Source organism: Denticeps clupeoides, chromosome 8 (assembly GCF_900700375.1).
Source record: "Denticeps clupeoides chromosome 8, fDenClu1.1, whole genome shotgun sequence".
Taxonomy (NCBI): Eukaryota; Metazoa; Chordata; class Actinopteri; order Clupeiformes; family Denticipitidae; genus Denticeps; species Denticeps clupeoides.
The window spans coordinates 6,008,209-6,034,387 of record NC_041714.1 but is presented as its reverse complement, the minus strand read 5'-3'; the positions used below and the strand labels follow the sequence as shown (position 1 = coordinate 6,034,387).

The 26,179-nt window shown below is 40.4% G+C and overlaps 1 protein-coding gene across 1 annotated transcript in view; it reads left to right on the top strand.

Moving 5' to 3' along the window:
* Positions 1-26,179, top strand: part of wdr27 (WD repeat domain 27) — a 44,606-nt gene that overhangs the window by 7,314 nt on the left and 11,113 nt on the right. Inside the window, exons 13-22 of the mRNA XM_028988755.1 lie at positions 5,269-5,353; positions 5,637-5,708; positions 5,807-5,916; positions 6,316-6,405; positions 7,961-8,082; positions 9,381-9,514; positions 11,166-11,263; positions 11,864-11,985; positions 16,797-16,894; positions 23,134-23,236. Coding sequence (XP_028844588.1) covers positions 5,269-5,353; positions 5,637-5,708; positions 5,807-5,916; positions 6,316-6,405; positions 7,961-8,082; positions 9,381-9,514; positions 11,166-11,263; positions 11,864-11,985; positions 16,797-16,894; positions 23,134-23,236 — 1,034 coding nt within the window. The remainder of the gene's footprint in view (positions 1-5,268; positions 5,354-5,636; positions 5,709-5,806; positions 5,917-6,315; positions 6,406-7,960; positions 8,083-9,380; positions 9,515-11,165; positions 11,264-11,863; positions 11,986-16,796; positions 16,895-23,133; positions 23,237-26,179) is intronic.

The window sequence follows — 26,179 nt, the reverse complement described above, 5'->3', positions numbered from 1 at the left end:
ACTATATGTTATTTATTATTGATTGTCATCCATGCACCAGCCATAACATAACTGTGCTTCACTGAAATAGGCAATAGTGGAAAAACATTCACAGCAGATGATATTAACTGTACTATAGGATATTTAAAATTCCTAGTGGGATCAATAAAGTTTCTATTGATCTTTCCAATTTTCTATCTGTCTATCCATTTATCTACCTACCTGTCTACATAGACCGATATATTGAGAGAGAGGTTGGTAGGTAGACAGAGAGACAATTTTTTTATATTGTGGTATCGTTGTAAAATATAATAATCTAGTATAAATGTTAGTTTAATCTTTGTTTAATTTTTTTATAATACCATTTTACCTATAGAGGGAGTCTGCATACCACAGTTTGAGAACCAATATAGCATATTAGGTCTGACCATCTGGGATCTGGTGGATAAGCATAAGGCCTGAAAACCCACAAAAAATGCCATTCCTTCTATTCTGACGTGTGTTAAGAGTAAGACCTGAAATGAATTGCACTTGCATCTTCCTCTCTGCTGTATTTCAAATTATTCTGCTGTGTGGTTTGTAATGCATTTAATTTCTTGTGGGGTTGGCTGCTATAACTTGATAGCAAGTGATTTGTACCATGATGTATTTGCTGCTTTCACCATCCACATTGTTGTTCTAATGCTGTGGCAATTTACTTAAATTTATTAATATGAATTTATTTTTAAGATTATTATGAGGAATAGTCCTTAAAAACAAACTATAGAACTACTTGAACTGAACACTGAGATTGATGAGTGTTCCTGTTGTAATCTCATGCCTTGGCTACCACTTGTGGAAGTAAAGGAAGATGGATGATGTTTTTCTCTCTGTTGTGTCCAGCGGTTACATTAGCAGGTTGTTGTGAGTGGCTGTGATTGAGGAATGATTGTTACTTTATCCCGTGAAATCTTCTCTGCCGTCGCACATCATCTGACCGAACTCTGGCTCACTCCACCAACAGGGGCTTAGCAGAGAAACGTGTGGAACACTGTTGGATCCTGCCTCTGATCCAAGCAGGAGTTCCATTGCCTTTCATGCTTATAAGGACAGAAAAGGCAACTTACCCAATCTAGTCCACATGTTATTATTGAGGCTGTTATTGAGGCTTATGTGTTTGCAGTGGGGCAGTTCTTACATTTTTACTATGACATTTTTGAGGTGAATCATTTACATTTATAATTAAGGCATTTGGCAGACGCCCTTATCCAGAGCGACTTACAACGTGCTTCCATGTTACAATCAATGAAGTGATCAATTCACCCAACTATGAATACAATATTATTATTTTTGTAGTTTCTATACAGACAATAAGAAGGTTACAAGTTCATCTAAATATTCTCTAAAGAGGAAGGTCTTGAGCTGCCATTTGAAAGTGCTCAGTGACTGTGCTGTTCTGACCTCGAGGGGAACTTCATTCCACCACCGAATGGCCAAGACGGAGAAGAGTCTAGATGAGTGTCTTCCTTTTTCCTTCAGAGATGGAGGGACCAGGCGAGCAGTACTGGAGGCTCGGAGTATACGAGGTGCAGTGCGAGGTGTTATAAGGGCTGTGAGGTAGGATGGTGCTACTCCATGTTTGGCTTTGTAGGCCAGCATCAGTATTTTGAATCTGATGCGTGCAGCTACTGTGAGCCAGTGGAGGGAACGTAGCAGAGGGGTGGTGTGGGAGAATTTGAGAAGGTTGAAGATCAGTCGAGCTGCTGCATTTTGTATTAGTTGTAGAGGTCGGATGGTTCATAGAGGTAGACCAGCTAGAAGGGAGTTACAGTAATCCAGTCTTGAGATTACTAAAGACTGAACCAGTATCTAGGTGGCCTGTGTTGACAGATAAGGACGAATTTGTCTGATATTGTAGAGAAGGAATCTGATGTGAGTTGAGAAGGAGAGTTGGTTGTCTATTGTTACTATTGTTATTGTCCAAGGTTGCAGGCTGTTGTAGAAGGAGAGAGCTGTGAGTTGTCCAGGTAAATAGCAAAATTATGATGTGGTTAGTTAGATATGTTGAGATTTTGGAAGCAGTATGTAGGTCTGAGGGAGGAAAATAGAAGATGAGTTGTGTGTCGTGGTGGTAGGATAATCCATGTGAGGAAATGACCTCACCAAGTGATCACATGTAGAGGGAGAAAAGGAGAGGACCTAGTCCTGAGCCTTGAGGGACACCAGTGGAGAGTCTACATGAGGCAGAGGTGGATCCTTTCCAAGTCACTTGGTAAGATCGCTCATCAAGGTAGGAAGCAAACCACTGCCATGCTGAGCCCTGAATTCCAAGCGTCCAATTCCAAGAGAGTCTTGTCTATCCTTGTGGTTAAATTAATATATTAAAATGTATTCATTTGTTTGTTCCAATATTGTCATTAAAATAACACTAAGAGCAAAGTGTTTGTCAGATACATTCAGGTATCACTCTGTAGGAAGGTTTGAGATAGAGCTGTGCGGTATAAATGGTATGCGATATAAATTTGGTGAACGGGAGAGATTTTGATTATAGCGGCCAACTGCAGAAATATCCGCTTCTTGTGAAAAGTCACATCTCCTGCATGAAACCACACCTACTAGCAGCATGAAGCATTAGTTTTAGTTTTGGGAAAGAGCATAGAGTTTCCAAAAAATAAGGCCTTAAATATCGTTAAAATGCCTTGTAATTCTTAAATCTAGAGTTTAAAGGTTTTAAAAATATTGCAAACGTGGCACATGCCTGCGGGTTAGTTTTTGTTCTCCCCTTTGTTTTCGCTGTTTTGGCCCTTGGGCCGGTTTGGTTTTTGTTTAATAAATCATTGTTTGCAAGATGTCCTGTCTCTATGCTTCATTGCTCTGTCAGCTCGCGGACGAAACAGTTACCCTTTCAAAACAGTAACATTTAAACTTATCAAATTATATACCACAATATATGCCATTTACCGTCTATGGTTAAATTTATATTATAAAATGAATTTTATGCCATATCGCACAGCCCAAGTTTGAGACATCTGATTTTTCTATCATAAAGTAATGCTATTATGCAAATTATTTTTGAAGGTCTCATACATCTTTGGAATCTTTGAAAATATCTTCTATGACTGTAGAGTAGTTACAGATGTGAACCTACGCATTCGTGTGATTCACTGTCTATTTCCCAAAACATCAGTAAACCACATCATAAATATTAATTATTTTTTTATTTTTTTACAGTGATATGGGCCAGACGCTTTTGGCTCTCAACAAATTGTTTTTGCTCACACACACACAACACATTATTTTGAGAATTTATTTCCTGCTGTTAAGTGCATTTTCCTGGCACCATCCATTAGTTTGATTCATCTTTGCTCCTGCTGATACTGGAATGGTTAGCCTCTTGTGTAAAGTATTGAAGAGAATCTGAATATAAATTGGCATTATCCGTTTGAACCTAGGTAAAAGTAACAATGGTCACCAAATCAGGATAATAAAGTAGCTCCCTACAAGAAAAGAGGCGGGCTACAAGGCGATGTGGTGGATTGTGCTGTGGCCTGTAAGTTTGAATCTGTGTCCCCAGCAAAAGGTATGTGCACTAGTTGAACTGGTGACTCTAAACTGGCCGTAGGTTGGAATGTTTGAGGGAATGGTGTGTGTGTGTGTGTGTGTGTGTGTGTGTGTGTGTGTGTGTGTGTATAAAGTCTGGTGCCCCGCCCTATGACTAGTGTCCCAGGAAGGGCTGTGGCAGCCGAAACCCTGAATATGGCTGTTCTGTATAGTGATTTAGCTTAAACATCTGAAGCTGTAGCTAGGGTGCCACTGAGCAAAGCACCGTCCCCACACACTGCTCCTTATAATAAATAGACAAAATGTAAGCTTTCTCTAATTACGTAGATAAATAATTTTTTCAAACATGAACCAATACAAAGTGGGTACGTACAGTGGTGGTGTTTTTCCATGTTGTCACACTTAAATGTTTCAGATCCTCAAAACAAATTTAAATATTGGTCAAAGACGACACAAGTAAGCCAAAAAAATCCAGACCTACATGGCCCTTTGTGACAATGTGATTGGCCCCAAAACCTAATAATTAAGGGTTGGGTTAATAAGGGTTGGGCCACCCTTATTAAGTGAAGTGAAGTGCATATATACTTGTCCATTACAGAGCAACCAGAGTCAAATTGAAAGTGAAAGTAAAGTGATTGTCATTGTGAAACACTGCAGCACAGCACACGGTGCACACAGTGAAATTTGTCCTCTGCATTTAACCCATCACCCTCAGTGAGCAGTGGGCAGCCATGACAGGCGCCCGGGGAGCAGTGTGTGGGGACGGTGCTTTGCTCAGTGGCACCTTGGCAGATCGGGATTCGAACCGGCAACCTTCTGATTACGGGGCCGCTTCCTTAACCGCTAGGCCACCACTGCCCCAGCAGAGACATTCAGTGGTGGCTGCAACGCTTATTAGCAACAACTGAAAAATAAAGCATTTGCGATAACTTGCAATGAGTCTTTTACAGCACTGTGGAAGAATTTTGACCCTCTCAGCTGGTTGTACTTCAGCCACATTGGAGGGTGTTCGAGCGTCAACTGCCTTTTTAAGTTCATGCAACAGCATCTCAACAGAATTTAAGCCATGGACTTTGACTAGGCCGCTCCAAAGACTTAATTCTGTTATTCTTAAGCCAATCGGAGGTGGACTTGCTGGTGTGTTTTGAATTGTCCTGCTGAAAGTTTGTTTCACCTTGAGGTCACGAACAGATGGCTGGACATTCTGTTTCAGGACAGCAGAATGAATAGTTCCATTTATCAAAGCAAGTCTTCTCGTTTCTGAAGCAGCAAAACAGCCCCAGTACTACCCAGTAGTACACTACCACCCCCCCATATTTTACTGTTGGTATGATGTTCTTTTTCTTTAATGCCAGATGTAATGAGACACACACCTCCCAAAAAGTCGATATTTTCCCAAAAGTCTTTCCTGGCAAAATTGAGAAGAGCTTTAATATTCTTTTTATTCTGCTATGCAGACCATATAAACACTTTTTCACACCACTGTATATGATATATACACACAGAATGCACTGCATCATCTAAGCTTATGACATCTTTTGTCCATTTTCATCATTACAAGAAGAGAGATTATATTTTGGTGAACCTCTGAGTTTTTTTCATGGATATGGAAAAATCAGCCTCACATCAGACAGAAGAAGCATCCAAACGCAGGGAGCTGTCCTCTGTTCTTCCAACTGCATTCTGATATATGTCTTGACCAACCCCATGTCTTCTGTTCACCTTTCTCTCTCATTCACTTGCTCGTAGGTGTCCACAAACAAGGAGGAGTAAAGGATCATGCTGTGGTCTTCCACACTCAAGTGAAGTCGTCGGGTTATGGAGAGTCCTCTCGGTATGTGGTGTTGGTGAAGATTTCATCGCTTACAATCACTGAATGTCCGTCTGTTTTCAGTGATATATAGTGTTGTAGTTCTCGAGACCGGTCTGGCTTGGGACTGCTGGGACAACGTCTACATTCATCAGGCACTTATAGAGAAAGCACCATGAAAAGTAATATGACTAATACAACAACAGCTCTGCGTTTATTGTATTATTTTCCATCAGGCCTTGTAACTATGACACATCTGTGAGATCTGGAATATTCCTCTGCTCTCACAACACCTTTTTCTTAACAGGAGAAAAATGTTCATGCCTATGTCCAATATCAAGAAGAAACCACAAAAGTCGAGTTGGACAACCAAGAAGACGTAATATACATTTAGATTTCTTCTTCTTCTTCTTTCTTTTCTTTGTGCAGGTTTTGATGTTTCTGTTTTTGTCTGTGTAATATGTACTTTTTTTCCAGGGGGTTCCTCTTAAGTGAGTACCCTTCCCACCTGGTGCCCTCAGCTCCACACTCTGAGGTGATCATTTCTGCCGCTTCCCCAACACCCATCTTTTCCCTGCAGTACTCAGGTGAGTGGTGGACCCTCTCAGTGCCAGCTCCGTTTTCATTATATCCCGCAGCAGGCGGCAAAATGCTTTAAATTCATTAAATACCTTAATTTTCTTAAATAGCTTTATTATACTATATATAGGAGTAATAAGAAAAAAACATGACCTACTTTTAATAGTCTCCTACAATTCAGTGCCAGGCACTCAAATGTTTTCTCCCCTCTTAAAAAGCAGTATCCTGATTGTGGAGCCTTACCCTGTGGTCATCATCTAATGAAAGTTTATGGCCATGCACTTTATGTTGTTTACTACCTGGGATTCTCTTTTAATGCTACTGAAATGATGTAATTGACCTGATTCCATCTAAATCCCTGGAGCTAGAGAAGTATACATAATCTCTCGTTTCTTTTTCTCTGTCAGGAGATGGAAAGCAGATCCTGTGTGGTCTTGGAGACAGATCAGTATTGTTGTACAAATCCTCCCTAAATGGCAACCCATCTGTCTACACAGGTAAAACCATTGACTTTTTATTTATTATGGTGTGGTGCAATGGATTTGTGGCGTTGCTTCTTCAGAACTTTCTGTCTCTGTCCTTCCAGAAACCATACCCCCCTCTCCCCTTCCTTTCATTATTTATTGAAGTGATTCTTTTTTTCCATTTTTTTTGCGCTTACCCTCCTGTCAGTCAAACTGCAGAAGTGAACCCAGGCTCGGTGGGGAATCCAGGTTTCCATGATGAAACCATGAAATTTCTGCCCCCCTCCTGCTGTGCCCCACTGAACCAAATGTATGTTAACCCCAGAAGAAATTTTTTTTTCACTTGGCTTCACACCTCTGAATGAGGTTTGTGCTGCGTGTGATCTTCCCAAAAACTTCAACAAATGAGGTTGTCTATGTAGAACCCTTCCAGAATAATGGTGCTGTGTCAAAAATGTACTACTGTTGAGTATGTTAATGGAAACATGTATTATGGGTTCAACATAGAAACTGCAGTGTATGGATAAAGATCCATTTTTTTTGACACTGTGGAACACAACCTGTTTTGGCCTTGTTGCAAAGCACTGTAATACATATCAATATATCAATATGTCACATGCACAAAATGTCTAGAATTGTCTCAGATCATTAATTATTTAATATGCAGCTTTGCCATTAACATGAGATCTAGGTTCTACCGAACCTTTTCTTAACAAACAGTTTTTTTCCTGTAATATCAAATTCACAAACACCCAATCTGACAATACTTGGAATAATTTGTTGGATGTTAGGTAGATGGTAGTTGGATCAGCTGCTCATGAATATCTTTGCTATACTAGTAACCCCTTTACATGGACTTTGACACCCAGTCTGTCTCTGACTCTGTGTCACAGTATGTGAGCTACAAATTAGTATGCAGCACAACAGTTCATAATTTTCATTTCCCAGAAATGACTTACAGTGTTTCCGAGCCATTCCTGTCTTGTTTTCAGAGCTTACTGTATGTCCTGTGTAACTGAACTGTTCAGTGGAAGATGAGAGGAGAACCAGCTGTACATCTTGGAATTTGTCACATGAACTCCTCAAATGGGGTTAGAACAGCACATTCTTTTCCAGATAACATTTATATATTCCCTAACTTCATAGCACAGTATGCAACGTGGCCCCTGCATCCATGAAAATGCTCCCTGCATCCCCCGGAAACACCCAGTCCAAACCCAAAGCCGACTTTTGGAGCAGGAAGGGTTCTGATTTAAAGAGTTGTCAGAAGCAAGACCACATGAGCTTAAATCTCTGGACCAGTGCTTTATCTGTAGGCCTACAGGCTGCCTCAGTTTGTGAGCCTGGACTGAGTTTACAGGGAAACTCAGTCGGAGATGCTTTGTTAGTCTGGAGCTCCTCAAGGGGGCAGTAGAGATGAGAGGAAGGGTATGCAAGCAGCTTTTTTTTATATATATATGTGTGTGTGTGTGTGTGTGTGTGTGTGTGTGTGTGTGTGTGTGTGTGTGTGTGTATATATATATATAAAAAAACCAAACCCTCACTCAGTAATGTCAACAGCCTGTGGAATATAACTTTTCTTTGGCAGGTCACAATAAGGCAGTGAGCAGTGTTTGCTGGAGTCACAGTAGGAGCTGTTTTCTGAGTGCATCAGAGGACCAGACACTTTATATCTGGACCCCTGGGAATAAAGAACCTGCCCTCATCATGGTAAAATACCAAAATATAGCTATTTATTAAGTGTTTATTAAGGGACCCCTTAAATATGTACTTTTCACAGTGACAGTCTGCCTGAAGATATGGCAATAAAACAGTATTATTTTAATTGAATGCATATTAAATAAAATTTACTGCATGTGCTTAGCCGGTGGATGACTTATCATCATCTCATCAAATCATACATGGATCACATGATTGTGCACACGTCATCCATGTAGTTTGAGTGAAGGCAAAATATGATATATGAAGTTTCAAATTTTGTTGGAAATGCAAAAATTGTTATGCAATAATATAAAAGTTTTAAATGGCAACAGTTGTGGATTTTCCAGTCCTGGAGATGACCACTTGGCTCCCACCAGTGCATTATTATATGTTAAATGCAGGGTGGCCAAATAAATTCCAATATGGAAGCTATTAATATCTCACTAATCACCTGGCAGACAAAATAGTGGAAGAAATGAACAGTGGGACAGCCAAGTCTTAAGCTCCTGCCTGAAATCATTACAGGGCCTCCTGAAATTTCTCACCAGACACCCTGCTTTTAATTTATGCCTGTACATTTCTAGCTTGCCCAGGAGAGATTTCTCCCCTCAGCCGCTGCTAATCGACCTGACTTATCTCTGCTGAGTGCGGAAGGCCATCCCAGACTTGGCTTAAACTGTATCATTTTGGTATTTTTATTGTAGTACATTGATTTAAAGGCTTGGGCAAAACCAAATATCCACATTATGAGGGGAAAATAAACAGGGGGGGGGACATTTTTATTTTGTGGGATTGGGTAATTCTTTGTCAGAGAGTTATGACATGTTTAGGTCTTAAACAGATTAAGGTTTTCCAATTGCTATATTTTGTATTTGGAGAATTAGTCTGTAAGGTGTGACGTGACAAGTGCAGGCTTAACGCTTTGCCTCTCAATGAATAACCTATTCTGACATAGGTTTATGTCAGTTTAGGTGGATTAGACAATAGGTGGATTAGACTTCACAGTTTAATCCACAGGATTGTCTTTCATGACTTCCCCTTTCTACATGCAAAATGTGTCTTTGGCTGCAAACATCTCAAAAGAGCTGTTTTTTGCCAGAAAGGTCTGTTGGACTAAACTTTTATGAAGTCTTAAAAGTTTGGCCAGTCATTCGTTCATTCATTCCTTTAATTCATTCAAGCATGCGTGCTATATTTTAATCAAATAAGATTTGATTTTTGTAGCTCATTATTTTGAACTGCACCACTTAAAACTGAAGTTCAAGGGCACAGTTTTAGGATGAGTTCTTTTCCCCCTCAATTTCAAGGGATGCGACAAGTTCTCCACGCCAATACAAGCTACCCAGTTTTATTTCCTGGACAAGTTCATAATGCTGGCATCAGGGAGCTGCTTACACCTTTACCTCTATCATCTAGACACCAGTCGGGATGACATCAAGAGGTACTTGCTGATACTCACCATACTCAAAAGTACACCCGAATTTAAGATAATTAACTTAATGGGTTTGCCCTGACAGCATTTGAATAATTGGATTTGCAACCCTTATTGTGAACCTATACTGAATCAATGAGACTTGCAAATATTACTGATATAAAAATGATTTCTAAAACCACAAAAAGGCTTCAGTTTGGCCATCAGTTTAAGTTGTCAGCTCTGGATCAGAAGATCCTTCATAATTATGTGCTTTCACACATAACTATACAACAGAGTGACTGTTGCTCTTTCTGGACGTCAAGGGTACAGCCTGAGCCATTTTTAACATTAGAACCACCTAGTGCCAGCAGCATGACTTTCTTGGCCTTCCGCTTTTAATGTTCCGTCCTGTCTGCCAGTACAGACCAGCAGAGAGATTCACACTGACAATGAAACATTAACACCAGAGCAGAAAAAGAGAAGGAAGAGCCAGATTTGTCGTTATGCCTTGTAGAGCATGTTTGTTTTGTTCTGTTTTGGTGGAGATCTCCCATCACTCACTGTCCACCTCCAACATAGATCCAACATATACTCAACCACCCAAGATGGAGCACAGCATGTGTACTGTGGGCTGCCAGACACAGTTCTGTCACCTTTTAGAATGCTGAGAACTGGGAGGCTTCACACACTTCATACCAGTCAAACCAGCTGCCCACAGACTCCAGTTATGACCACAAGTACATAAGAATGGACTTTGCCCAAAATTTCTGACTGTTTTGATGACCATGGTAACTAAAGACCCATCAATGGATCCTTCAATGCTGTATATCTTTCAAGCTTCCTAATTTACTAATTGATTAAAATTCAGTTAAATTAAGGAATTACTAGTAATAAATATATTTACATATTACTGATAATTGTTTTGTTAATTGTTAAATTTCATTGGTCTCTTCTATATATCACTATATTTTAATAGAACTATATTTACTTAAAGCTAATTGCTTTTACATGTGCTTATTGTAGACCATAACCATGTGCTATGGCCATTAGTAAACATGAATACATGATACTTGTCATGCTGCTCAGTTGTAGATGTGAAGAGGTGTGGAAGCTCGACATTTGAAACATATTTATTTACACAGCACATGGCCAAAAGCTCAAAAGAATAAACAATAAAACCAAGTAGCATTGTCAGGACCCATTCAAAAATGGTGTGTCCACGATCATGCAGAAACCGTTACTGTTTCCTGCATGCACCCATTTAAAGGGTGATCAGGACCCATCTATCATGGTAATGGGCAACAGCTGGTTGAACTATAGTAACTTCAGTTAACTGGGGAAGCAAAGCCAGTTTTGGAGCAGCCCAGTAATCAGAAGGTTGCCACCAAGGTGCCACTGAGGTGCCACTGAGCAAAGAACCGTCCCCACACACTGCTCCCCGGGTGCCTGTCATGGCTGCCCACTGCTCACCAAGGGTGATGGTTTAAATGCAGAGGACACATTTCGTTGTGTCACCGTGTGCTGTGCTGCAGTGTTTCACAATGACAATCACTTTACTTTCACTTTCAATTTGACTCTGGTTGCTCTGTAATGGACAAGTATAATGTCATATTCAAAAATAATTTTGTTCTTTTTGTCAACAGTCAGTAGTGATGTTGTCTTGTGGTCTTTGTCGCAGGTACAAGCAGAAGAGCTTTTCCAAGCTGGCCGGACGTTTCAGCACAAGGTCAGGAACTGATATAAGCGCTATGACAGCCGCCAATGATTTCTACTCCCGTATCCTTCAACAGTAGCACAACTGGATGTATGTTTTGGCCAGTTCATCAATGGGATTATGTATTAACAAGACAGATCTCAATTGCAAAAAAAAATGAGAAGGGATCAAATGTGTGTAACATAGCCTGCATAACATCCATGTTCACATTTATAAGAGAGTCCTGGATTATCTCCAAAAGCGAGAAAAGAATTAGAATGAATTGTTTCACCCTAGACAATAATGCTGTATCAAGGATGAGCTCAAGCAGCCTGGGTTCACCATGGCCTCATGTGTAATCTCCAAGGAGGTATGGCTGATCTCCATCATAAATCAGTGGTTTTATACTCAAGAATTTTTCCATCTCACTCCCTATTACAGATTACACTAAATTTACTGCAAAATAAATGTACTGAACCAGAAAGGCCATCATGTTCAGGTCAGTTCAAGCTTCCTTACGTAAATGTTGGGTGGTTGATGTGATCCATTTTTCCAGTTTGTTAAAAATCCGATCTGGAACCATTAGAAATTAGGTTTTTGATCGCACTTATTTGTTTTCTGCTGACTGACAACAAAGAGCAGTGTCATTGATCATCACTTGTGTACCTTAAGTGATCCCCCAGATATTGTTCTGGCCTGTGGTGTTGATCGATCTATCCAGATCTTCGACATGAACGTGGGTTGCGTCGCACTAGAGATCTCAGAGGCCCATAACAGGGCCATCCATCATATTACACAGAACAAGGTAAAAAATGGTTTACAACTCAGGGGAAGAGGATAAAAAAATCTTTGAATAAACTCACCTCCTTTGTCCTGCATTCAAACAAAAATGTGTGAGAAGCAGGAAACATTTACTCTTGTTACCCTGCCATGCTTTGAAAAGAAGGCGAGTGCTTTGGTCGTTGCCGAACTGCGTTCAAGCTCATTACCATAAAGTTGACCAAACTTTATACTCAGTTTTTATATGCCACTTTATTCTGAGGCCCACGCCGCCCATGATGCTTTGCCACTGGACGCTGGCCTGCATGGAACATGAATTGCCTCCAGATGCTGTGATGCTTTTTGAAAGTAGGTTAAAATCAGTATGCAAGTGCTGTGACACTTGAGGTTGACTTCACCTTCGCCAGAAGCGTCATGTGCAAGTTTGCCCTCTGAGACCGAGGTATTTACAGTCCATGCAGAGGTCACCTCCTTTTCCAGGTGAGTATGTAGGGAAGTTGGGACCTACAATCCATGGCTTCATAACCCACCTAACAACATGGTAATTTTCTAAATTAATGATGATGGAAAAGAGGAAAAAACCAAGCGACAAGAAAGTGACCTCAGCCAAGGTCAGACCATTTTAATGGTCTATTAAGATTCCACAAACCAGTGTGTCTGTTAAACTCTGTGGTCCATACAGTCTTCTGAGATCACAGCAGCCATAACGCAATGTGGAAAGCATATTGGTGATGAAACAATTCAGATCCATAAAAACAAGCTTTTGGTTTCAATCAGATATTTAATCAACATATTTTTCTAAACTATTGGTGGTATAAACATGACAAGAGTTCTTTGTTTTGCATAATCAGTCTTAGTCATGTGATCTAATATTTGGTGATTTATTTACTGCAGTTGTGGGTTATTCCTGCTAATCTGTCGAAGGTTTAGGTTTCTCTTGTATAATGTAGACTCATAGTGAGCCATGATTTCAGATCATTTTTTTCCACTGAAAATGATTAACCACAAAAATGATTATACGTTTCAGTAACAGTATTCATTAGAATATGCAAACATACACTTTAGAGTGAAACTATATCAAAAGCAACGTCTGTCATTCAGTCATTTTGACCAGTGGAAAGTATGTGTTTAAAAAAAAAAAAAAAAAAAACTGCAAAGAAGCTGTGTGAGGCTGTATGACCATATGGTGCACTCTGCTGATTGTGCTCCTGTCCTGCAGAGCTCGGAGGGGGACTTTAATGGGACTCTGTTGCACATTAAATGAGTTCCCTTAACATAAAACCGCTGGAGCTTAGTCAGTTAAACCGCTCTGGGGTTCTGACTGTTACTTTCTTTTGGGATCGTGCTCCTGTTAACGTCACCATGCACCCTCACGCTAACGAACCAAGACAAGGAAGGCTAAACAAGTTCCTGAAGGTGCAAGCTTGTTGTTTAGATTAATTCTAACCGTGGTAGCCGTTGTGAGTCACATTTATTGTAAACCTGAGCTCTACACTGCACCTCTTAGTTCAGTCTGTATAACTTTCCTCTACGACTGTTAACATTGTCTGATTGACGTTAGTTATTCATATGAAAGAAACTGCATTTGTGATGACCACTGACAGTGCTGTGAACGAGTGGAATTATGAAAGAAAATGAAGGGGAGGATATACAGAACTCATTGTTGCCAGATTGGATGGATTCAGATTTAAATGCTGAAATGTTTTACATTGATTGTTTTAGTCATCATGATACACACAGCACAGAACACTGTGCACACAACAGAATCTTTCCTCCGCATTTAAGGGAGCAGTGTGTGGGGATGATACATATGAGTCCACTTCCTTACCTGCTAGTCCACCACTGCCCGATAGAATAGGCATCAAGGAACACCGTTCTTATTAACTAGTGGTTAAATGCTATTAGTTTTGTGTGTCCATTTTTTTTTATGTTTGTGGATCTGAGTAGATGTAAATCTCCCAGAATGTCGAAATTGGCTGGGTGAGGGCTGTCAATCATAATCACATGCTCCATCTGTCAGTTCCTCTTCTGGCCAGGTTGGTCATTACTTTCTTCCTCTCTAGACAACTAGCAATCACTCCAATCTGTTTCTTATCCATTTATTTCTATAAATATTGAGCTTGCATTGGGGTAGGAGAGTGCTAGTCCAGTTTTGGCTTAGCTAACAAACATCAGCTTGGAACTTCTCTTCTTGAGATGACAGCATGATAATAAATGCATGAATCTTGATGAGGCTGAAGGAGACATGAGCAACAAAAATGAAAGGACAAAACATCTGTACCATTTAAAGTGTGTACCTGTCATGACTGGAATTTAAAATTATATTTACATATAAGTATGATGTAATGGGCAGCCCACTTGCTGTGTTGCCCAGTGAGCTGAGGGTTAAAGACCTTGCACAAGGAGTCACAGACATGGGGAGGCTCGGCTCGAACCGGCAACCTTCAACTCACAGGCACAGAGTCTTAGTTCTCTGAGCTATAAGCTGCTATGTCTGTCTGTCTGTGATTTTTTTTTTTTTGTTCTGTCGTTGATGTAATTTCACGTACATTCATTTTGTCTTTTCTATGATTTTACTGCTGTGAAAAAAAAACTTTTACAAACATGAACATCAGCTACTTGGTCAAATATTGGTCAAAAATTGGTCAAATCCACTAGCCAATCTATCACTATTGTGCAGCTGAAATCTAGCAATTTACAAGCATTTGTGTTGGTACATTGGGGTTAATTGGGATCATTTCCATGTGGTGCAGGTTCATGGGTCATGTACTTTCCCAAATCATGTTCCTTTAAAGTTACAACATGGTATCACAGAGGACCTGTCCTGTACTTTTTGAGGTACAATCAACTGGAATTTTAATATTGTGCCCTGTGTGTACCTTTATTTCTTTGTGTGAGGGAAGCATTTGCTACACTACGTTCGTGAACAGAATGACACATCAGCTCTTTTTATGGTAGAGCATTTTGGAGTTATATGGGATTTTAAGCAGGGGTGTACTCTTGAAGTACAACAGCACCTTCAGGAACTGTTGAAGGATTCGTGCATGAGTCTGTCTGTGGTGTGAAAAAGGGAGGCTGCAGGAGTTTCCGAGATGACCAGTGCTTGCAGATAACCTTCATCTTGCCAAGTGTCTGGTTGTGAATCCCAGTTGTCCCAAGATTAAGGCTGACATTGGAAATCAGAAAATGGATATTCAGTGTTGTAGCCTTGGAGCAGGTCAGTGCTTGAATGAGCTATGGAAACCCACATTTAAGTAGATATATTCATCCTAATACAACAAACACACTGTCATTATATCCAAATTAGGTCCAGATGTTTGGATATCACATGTAATTAATCAAGCAATTGTCACTGTCAGACAGTTTTTTGCTATTGATTGACTACAGTGTCATCATACCAGACTCACAGCTGAGGGGAGGATGGAAAATGGACTAAACAAATGAGATTTGAATGTGAAGTACATTATTCCATTACACATATATACCAAATATATAATATGGAACATTTGAGTCTTATTAGGAAAACAAAATTCATATTGCATCAACATTCTGAAGATGGATAACAGTCTGGTTGACTTCATAGGGTCACGACTGGCTAAACCATGTACTAGCCAGTCTCCGTATCAGAGAGACACGACATGGATCAAGTGAGAAAGCTGTTAGAAGGTAGGATTAAGTGGACTAGTGTTTAGTGGGTCTAACCTAGCGGGTTTAGACATTTTCCTGTGAACCAGAAGACCCAGGTTCAAATCCCACTTACTACCATTGTGTCCCTGAGAAAGACCCTTAACCTTGAGTGTCACCAGGCGGGGACTGTCCCTGTAACTACTGGGCGTCTGATAAATGCTGTAAATGAAAATGTAAACATTTCCCACAATGACGTTTAATGTCCTGAAGATGTGCTCCTCCACTCGTGGACTTTACTGGCCAAGGACGATTTGCCTGAAAATGTGCAGGACAGGCCTGTCCTATTAAAAGGAACCTCCTAGCCTCTGATCCCTCCTCACCTCACAAGTCCCGGAGCTCCATGAAAAGTGTGAGTTTAAGGAAGCGTACCCAGTCTGACTTTCCATTCTCTCCTGAACATTAAAAGGAAAAAACTGATAATTATAAAGGGGGGGAAAGTCACCTGGACATCATCAGAGCTTTGTGAGGCTGGAAAAGTGGAAATGTTCTCACGGTCCAAGGCACATTTTCTCACAATCTAAATGACCCCAGCATGCTTCAGATGATCAAGGCTTGCAAAAATATTGCTTTGGTGGCTGTAAATGTCCTAAACATATTAGAGCCATCGTTTTGCATTTGCTTTAGCTGGGAGAAAATGGAGCGCGTCCCATCTGCCCGATACTGTATCACATGTTCACGCTCAGATGAAAAAGAACGACAAATATGTTTCCACTCAGCAGACTGTTGGCTTTGGACTGTATTGTAATAGCAGGAATGTTGTGGCACATCAGGGTCCCCCTCCAACCCATTTCAATTTTCACCCTCCATGAGAGCTTTTGCTCTTAAATCTCACTCAACTCCTGGGAAAACTCCTGGGAACTGGTTGGGAAGAGACAATGAGAAGACTGATACTAATTGGTTGATGGTAAATTCCTGCAAGTTATTAGGCTCCCCTTTCATATTTGGCTTCAAACCAAAACTTGCCCATGTTGGTGCTGTGGTGTTTGCCTTATAACAGAATGAACTAAAGAATTAACAAAGAATTACACTTCTGTTTGTATAGATGAATGGAAGCATTTTTAACAATTATGCTAGTGGTTAGCCACATTTACTAATTAGAGCAACAATATCATCATTTTTGTTTTGTGTCATTTGTCATTGCTCTCATAGGGCTCCATGTTTAGCACACAGACCCAGGACTCCTACAATCTCTTCCTGTCCAGCGCAATCACGGATGGCATCAAATTATGGGATCTCAGATCATCAAGGTCAGTCTCACGCTACTCTGTCTCAAGGTTCTAAGAATGTAATCAAGTATACCTGATTGATATCAATGGTTTCCAAAGAAAAATACCAATCCTTCTATTATTTTCCAAAAATGTAGTTAAATATGAACAAAAACATTTAACATAAGTGCATAATTAGTTTTCAATGTTATTCATGTCGTCTGCACAACAGTAATGTCTGGATGATCAGTCATCTCCATTGGTCACATCTCATTGGCGCCCACCTCAGACACCCCTGTGTCATGACGATACCAACACTTTGATTTTCTAGTGCTTGTTTGCTGCAACCCTTTTTTTCTGCAGTGCATGGGTTAGATATGCAGCTAGAAAAGAGCTGCAGACAGTTTACCAGAAGGGATTTCTTACAGACGAAAAGGTTAATCTTTGCCAAGACTGTGTTAGGCTGTATTTAAATTCTCATGCTCTCCCAGTGGGATGTTGAAATAAGCCAGCCTCAGGAGACGCTTTGCCAAGTGTCCTGGAGAATGTGCTGTACAGAGTGGTGCCAATTGGGTTTCTGTGGAAATGTGCATAACATCTACTTTTCTTCAGGTGGTTTTGTTGTGGCACATAACTTTCATTTCTTCCCTATAAGTTAAATGAATGACAGCAGAAGGTTGTGATGCTAAGGCTCATGATATTTTATTTTTTGTTGTTATGGCCAAATTGTAGAGAAGGTTCAAGACCTGATGTGTTTTTACGAACACTAAGTCATTGGTTGTTGAATAATCAGTATTTTTGACTGGAGCAATTAAATGCACAACTGCACAGTTAACTGAAACGTGACAATAATAGAAATAAATGTCACTTATCTGTCCAACCCAATATTTATCTCATATAGTATTACCAATTTTATATGATTTTATGTTTGAAGTGTAGAAAAGGTAAGCATGTATAGAGAAGGTAAGCATTACCTTTGAAGAAGCATTAGGGCTGGCCGATTATACGATCTTGATCGATGATATCGATCTTGGTGACCAGCCTTGGGCATAAAATGGCAGAAACTAACATCTTTTGTCTTTTCAATGGAGACACATGGCTACCAGATACCCCAAGTCTCCTTTTTCCAGTAATCTCCTACATATTGATAGCGGCTCCCTGATGCTGCCAAATTGCATAAAATATCCCGAAAACTAGAACACATAAACAAGAGCATGCACACAACAGAACAACAGAGAGACAGAGAGAACGTGTGTAAGACAATCAGTTTACAGGCTGGACAGGATTTATTTAACCTCTTGAGGAGGTAACGATAACTTCGGAAACCGATAACAGTGGAGCCTGATTTGAAGTGAATTCATTGGCATTAGAAATTATACACTGAACTTATTTACAGCAAAATTGTACAGATAAAATATGCATAAACGTTTCATTTCTTTTTGATTTCCAATTTAGAAATTATACCAGCCAGAATTTCAAACAGTGGTAAGATTTTTAAATCAGATGAAAATTGGGGCACCATAATGGTTTCCAAAGAATACCAATCCTTCCATTCTTTTCCCAAATTTTAGTTAAATATGAACAAATACATTGAACATTTTGCATAATTTTCAATGTTATTAATGTCATCTGGATGATCTGGATGATCAGTCATCTCCATTGGTCACATCTTTAGTCTGGCGCCCACAGCAGACTCCCCTGTTTCACCCCGACAATTTAATCTCTGCTGTTGAATGCACTGAAATACTTGGCACGATAATGCTCGATAATGTTCCTATCTAGAAAAGGGGGGCCCTGCAGAAAAAGTTTGAGAACCACTGGTGTAAAGCTAGCATAGCGCAAAACGGCTGAAAATGGAGCCAAGGGCAGCGAAAGTCATGGGTTCATGTGTTAAAAAAAAATCGAATTGTTCAATATGGGATAGTATATCGTGATCATTTATTTTTGCCATATCACACAGCCCTAGGAAGCATCCTCTCATTTTACATAAAAACATAATTAATATTCATCTTCTGGGTATCAGAAAGAATTACACACCTATACACACTGGGTGGGAAGTTAGTTCCTGCTTTACGTCATTCTGATAACTTGCAAGCAGTCCTTCCTTGTTATATTTGATTATTTCCATAAATCCTGGTGTATGTTGTTGGTGTTACGTAATGTTTGGAGCAAAGAACCACGTTTACCGTGTTTTATTGTTATGCAGCAATGCTGACCCCAAAATCTTTAGGGAGAGACTTCTCACACTCCTCAGCCACAGGTCCTGTGAATATGTTCTTGGCAGCCAGGGCATTCGCTCACTCTTGCTGGGCAAACCGTGCTCGTGCGCCTCATGTTGATGTAGTGTGGAGGATTGCTCTGAAGTTAGGTGGAGCCTGGGCTGCTAAATCCGGTGGTGAGCAATAAAATACCATCCCTTCTCACTGCTAAATCCTCGGGGACACAGTATCCTAACCCCATGAAGCACCACAAGCTCCATATAAAAGAAATTGACAGGATAAAGTGCACCACAACGTGCAAATCTCAAATTCAAGCTTGGATCCCCCACTGCAGGAAATAGGGGTTTGTTCTCACAGTCTCACTTTTTATACAACCCAAACGTCTTAACATCTGTGAACAGAAAGTCTCCCCAGTTCTAAATGCAGAACTGGTAGCCAAACCCAAAACAGGGAGTTGATTAGTGAGTTCAGAGAACTCTGCATACCGTTTAAGGATACTTAAGATGGAGGGATTATCAGAGCACACAATACCAAGCATTTTTGGCCTGTTGGCCCTAACTGAGCCAATGCAAATCATTGCTTCTTTTTTATAGTTATATAATGTCTCAGACTTTTTTCCACACACTCATCTAAAGCCCAGACGTTGGTGGAAAACTTCTCCGCTCTTTAATGAATTTAAGGCTAGGTTCTGGTCAGGGTCCTATTGTCTGCTCTGAGAAAACAAGGGTCACTGAGACTGTAAATTTTATATATATAAAATTGCTTTTCTTTTTTTATTCGACATCTACCTGTTATCTATTGCGTCCATTCTGTGGAAGGAATCTGTCTATAGGTGTGTCTTCTTATTCTTTCTGAACATACAACATGGTGGAAAACATCTAATTCAACACTGAATTATATAGATATAATAATGTATATATTCACCCGCCTTATCCAGCTGCTCCACGGTGGGCAAGCTCACATCAGAGCCAAGAGAATCCTGCAGCTCTGTGGATTTTGGAAGCAGCGTTGGGTGTTGGCAGAGGTGCTGGTTGCTGTCGCTAGCACTCCGTGGTCATCACTTCCTCTCAGATGGGAGCCATGGGAACCCGGGGCTCTCATGGTGCTGCTGTTTGCCTCAGCCCAGGAGAGAGGCAGAACCAGCGTTAGAATCTCCAGTAGCATTCAATACGTTTCCCATCATATGTTTGTGATTAAAGGTGTTGTTTGTTGGTAAGATGAACTTGTGTTCTGATTAATGAGCACTCGCTGGTTGACTCGCATTGAGCACGATACAACGAACGTCATTGTTGGAGAGTTCTGGTATTCATTTTGCATGCATGACTGGGATCAAAATGATGCTTTTATTAAGAAGAACATGGCACAGACCAGGATTCTGAGCTCATGGGGTTGATGTCTTTGTGTTTGCTGCACCACATTGTGGGCAATGTGATTGCGAGCATGAAAACATGCACAGCCGTGAATTGTTTTTCTGAATTAATTGTCAATTTAGATGCAATACAAATGGGTTCATAGAAAGTTTCATTGTAAGAACGGTGCCTGGCAGTCATATTAGAATTCTAATGTGTATTTTTTTTTTCTTCATGTTTGTGTGGCCTGGAGAACATTTTCTTCATCAGGAAATACTTTGGCGGTCTGAGCAGAATCATTATAGAAATTAATTAATGGTATTACTGTGACTCTTCATAAACTCTGCTCATAAACTGGGTTTATATGGCTGTGCCTGTTGTTCAGTGCTGCTATAGGAATCATTTTCTCATTAAGTGCAACTATTGGTTTTATAGTCAGTTTAAGGCGGGTTAAGTGTAAGGGTGAATGATCCTTGTGTTTTTAATATCGGAATATTGTGCAGCACCTTCTGTATTCTTCCATTTATCCCTCTCCCAACACGCACATACACACACACTCCTTTTTTCGCACACATACACGTACGCACACATGCACACACAAGCACAAGCCATGGATACCACAACCATTCCTGCAAGTTTTCACTCTGTGTTTTATGGGCTATGGATATCCGAGCCAAGGGGACCACTGGGGTGACCACTGTTTGTTCTTCTGTTGCATCCCTCATGTGTATGCACGTCACTGTGTGTTTGTTTGTGGCATCATTATATTTTCCTGCAGTGACACAGGACTCCCATAAAGCGCATTTTCAGAGCAAAAAAAAAAAAAGGAGAAAGACTGGATGCCAAAGCAAAGTTTTATTTCCTTGTCAAATATGAGGCAATACAGCCATTTTTGCAGCATCAGCATCAAACCTTCAGGAACATCTACTTTTTGGCTAAAATGCTTTGGTTGTATAATATTACAACCATGGTTTTAAATAAAGATTCACTGTAAGAAAATACCGGAGAGACAGACTATTTCTACAAGGGAAAATAGAGGCCCTTCGCCCTGTTGGCAAAGTCCTGATCTCACATTACAGCCATCCTTGTGAAGGGTTAGGGTTAGAGTGAATGGGCAAGGAAAAGGAAACACATAATCATAGCATGCAAAACCATTTTCTCTCCAGGTTTCTGTGGAAAAAAATTGGGTTAATGGAGAGAACATATGGTTGCAAACTTTTTAATATTTATTGTATTATTTTACACAATTATCCTGATTGTCATAACAACTGGTTGGGCCATTTGATGTTACTTAGTGCATTTTTGTAACTTTTTGGACCGGTGGTGAGCTGGTCGTCTAGGCCCAGGAAAGACAATTCAGTTATCTGGGTAAAAATGACCATTCTCTGGGTAAAACGTACTAAAAGTTCAGCTTTTAAGATGAAAATTTGGCATGTAGTCACATTTGATTGATATATTTTTGCATTTGATGAGTGGAAGTTTTTCTTCTCTGTGAACTAAGCAATTGATGATTTATACATTGAGGCAGTGGCCTAACATCTAAGGAAGTTGATGAATCCATTCATCTAGGTCCCCTTGATCAAGGTACCGTCCCCACACACTGCTCCAGGGCGCCTTTCATAGCTTCTCAGTGATTGTTCTTAAAATCCATTGGCACCGAAAATAGTTACAAAACTAGTTAATATCTCATGTTTCAACTGAGAGAGTTGCAGGTTATAGACACGAGCAGCTTATTTATGCTGATAACGCTGATTTGTTTGTCAGGTCAAGTCTGTCCAATACTGCTGGATTCCTGGTGGTAATTGGGATGTTTTTGCTTGCCCTTTTTAGGTCAGGCATCTTGTGAGTCTTTCGTTTTGCTTTTTGCTGCATGAACCTTGAATTTAATAAACCACATAGAACAGAACAGATTTCTTTATCGTCATTAAAGGGCATACAACAAAAATTACAACGAACAAGTGTATAGATTTGTAACCTTGTAAAAAATCAGCACGTCAGAACAGTGTAATAAACAGCTTGTCTGAGACGCTCCAGTCTCGCTGAAGACAGCTGTGCTCCTGCACTTGCCAATCTGATCTGGTCGTGCTGAGACATAAACACATTGTCCATTTCCACTGCGCTCTCACTGTTAAAAAAATGGAAGAGACATTATGTGTCCTAGTGGGTAAATAAAGGTGAGATGGTGGCAACAGCCCACTGCTCCTGTCTGTTGTCTGTTTCCTCTTCTGTTGGGTGTCGTGAAAAAAGTGCCCTCTTGCTCTCTCTGATACCTGATTCATTAAAAAAAAAAAAAAAGACAATAATACCCTACTGATTCTGCCTCATTAAGAACCACTTCCAGATGTGTTCCCCTTGAAACCCCGGGCATCGTGAATTTCACAACGGACAAATGACTCCATGTCAGCTCAATGATGTTCGTTTACGCAATTTTCCATAATATTCTGGGTTTCTTTTCCTTTAAAAGATTACGGTACACTTTTCTTTTCTCTGTGGTCATGATTTTGCCATCTTTTTTTTTTTTTTAACTTATTTCCAAAAACACTTTGTTCACTTGTACAATAGTTTCAAAACTAAACTGGGCCTTATTTTGGAATGTTTGTCATTAAAATCTTCACATATAAATGCTTTTATGCAGTAATGTTTAGAGTGTCTATCCATTGGCATGTTTAGTGTTCTGCTTTACATTTTTTATTTTTTTTTCTGTTCTACTCAGGTGTGTGCGGCGATATGAGGGTCATCTCAATCGCTGTTACCAGTGCACAGCTGCCTTCTCTCCTTGTGGACGCTACGTTGCCACTGGATCTGAGGACAACTGTGTGAGTGGCGTCCCTGTCAGCCACGCCCCACTGTTCACCCTTCCTGTCTTATGAAAATCAATGGGGGGGGGTTAAATGTAGAAACTTCTCATGATGCATGTGGCATATCAAGAGATGTGATTATGTTGCCACAATGTTGGCCACCACCTGTCTAATACTTTGTAGGCCCTCCTCGTTCAATCCAGCAGAGCACTGACCAGTTTAGATCTTCAGGTTTACCGAGTTTAGCCAACATCTCTCCCAAGAAAGGAGCTGTTCATGCTTCTAGAGGCCCTGAGTCAGAGATGACACAGCTGGGATTTGAAAGCTATTTAATGCAGAGCTACACAGAGGCTGGTTATTTAACCCCCTGCCCAATTGAAATGCCATTTAGCAGCCATTTTATATTTGGTACAGATATAAAACTTCCATTTAGAAAGTGCATTTATTTCTTATATAGCCCAAAATCACATACAGTATGTCTCAAAGGGCTTTGACAGGCCCTACAGTTGACACCCCCCCCACACTTGACCCTTCTGCACACAAGGAAAAAAAAAAACTCTAGGAGAGAGAAAAAAGAAAGGAAGAAACCTTGGGAAGGAGTGATACAGAGAGGGACCCCCTTCCAGGGTATAGTGAGCCTGCAAATGGTGTCAGTGCAGGGTTGGGGATGATATAATAATAAGTCCTACAGTTGTAGGGTTGAGGGTCTAGGACTTAAACAAGATAGGTTTTGAGATTGGATTTAAACACTGAGACTGTGTCTGAGTCCCAGACACTGACAGGCAAGCTGTTCCACTCTATAGGAGAAGGATCTGCTCCCAGCTGTGACCTTCTGCACCTTTGGTACCAGTAGTGACCCCGCACCCATTGATCGAAGGGGGTGTGGCGGTTCGTAAAGAACCAAAAGTTCACTCAGGTACTGTGGGGTGAGACCATTTAGAGCTTTATAGGTTAAAAGTAGGATTTTGTAGTCAATCCTAAATTTGATGGGTAACCAGTGCAGTGATTGTAAGACTGGGGTGATGTGGTCAAATTTCCTGGTTCTGGTTAGAACTCTGGCTGCAGCATTACTAGCTGGAGTTTACTCATGCACCTACTAGAGCATCCAGACAATAATGCATTGCAGTAATCTAACCTTGATGTAATAAATGCATGGACCAACTTTTCTGCATCATGCATTGAAATGATATTTCTTATTTTCGCAATATTTCTAAGGTGAAAGAATGCTATCCTATTGACATTATGTACATGCGAATTGAATGAGAGACCTGCATCAATGATGACACCTAGATCCTTCACTTCAATACTCGGTGAGATAGAAAGGCTATCCAGGGTTATTGTGTAGTCAGCCAGTTTATGCCTGGCTGCTTGAGACCCAAGTACAAGCGCTTCTGTCTTGTCAGGGTTTAACAGGAGAAAGTTGGTGAGCATCCACTGTCTAATGTCCTTCAGACAATTCTCTGTATTGTTCAGCTGCTGCCTCTGATCTGGCATTGCTGACAGATACAGCTGCGTGTCGTCAGCATAGCAATGAAAGCTAATACCGTGTTTGCGGATGACGTCGCCTAAAGGTGTAGAGAAAAAAGTAATGGACCTAGGACAGAACCTTGTGGAACACCAAACTCTACTTTACTATGTGAAGACGAAACACCATTGATGTCCACAAACTGATATCGGTTGGTCAAATATGATCTGAACCATTCAAGGGCTGTTCCCTTAATCCCAATAACATTCTCCAACCTGGCAAGGAGAATAGCGTGATCAATAGTGTCAAACGCTGCACTCAGATCAAGCAGGACAAGCAGCGAGATGCGTCCCTGATCAGAGGCCAACAGCAGGTCATTAACCACTTTAACCAGCGCTGTCTCAGTGCTATGATGAGGTCTAAATCCCGATTGATATACTTCATGGATATTGTTACAGTCTAGGTATGCGCTCAGCTGCTGGGCTAAGATTTTTGATATGAACGGAAGGTTGGATATCGGTCTATAATTTGAAAGCTGACTGCGATCAAGATCCGGCTTTTTAATCAGGGGTCTAATGACTGCAACCTTGAATGAACTTGGTACGTGGCTGGTGCTAAGCAACGAGTTAACAATTTTGAGGATAGAATTTATAATATTGGGTGCTATTTGCTTAAGGAACCTTGTTGGAATCGGATCCAAGGCGCAAGTACATTGATTTGACAAGATTAATTTGATTAATTCATGCTCTTTAATAAGGTTGAATCGTTCTAATCGTTGGTCGTCTATTAGAAGATTATTTTCCATGGAAATATCGGCGGAGCTATTTGTTGTGCTTTTAATCTTCTCTCTATTCGCGACAATTTTAGTATTAAAGAAATTCATAAAATCAACGCTACTATGATATTGAGTGGTCGCATTCTGTCTTATTCCTGGTTAGATTGGCTATAGTTTTAAACAGGAATCCGGGATTATTTTTGTTTTTGTCTATTAACGAGGAGAGATACGTTGATCGAGCCGCGCTAAGGCCTTCTTATAGTTAAGTAGGCTCTCCTTCCAAGCTATTCAGAATATGTTTAATTTACTTTGACGCCATTTGCGTTCTAATTTCCGGGCGGTCTTCTTAAGCGAGTGCGTGTGATCATTATACCAAGGAATTAAGTTTTTATCTCTTACTATCTTCCTTTTGAGGGGAGTGACTATATCTAACGTACTACGCAGTGTTAATCCTAGACATTTGGTCGCTTGGTCAAGTTCAGCGGGGTCTGATGGTGAGTTTATCAGCGTTGATAAATCTGGTAAGGTATTAAATAACCTCTGTTCCGTACTTGATGTAATTGTCCATTTGTCTCTATAACGAGGGGGATTGAGTTTGTTGTGTCTGAGACATATTTTAAAAGTGATGAGGAAATGATCTGAGATCATTTCAGATTGCGGAAGAGTAACTATATCTTCTATATTTAAACTGAAGGTCAACACAAGATCGAGCGTGTGACCA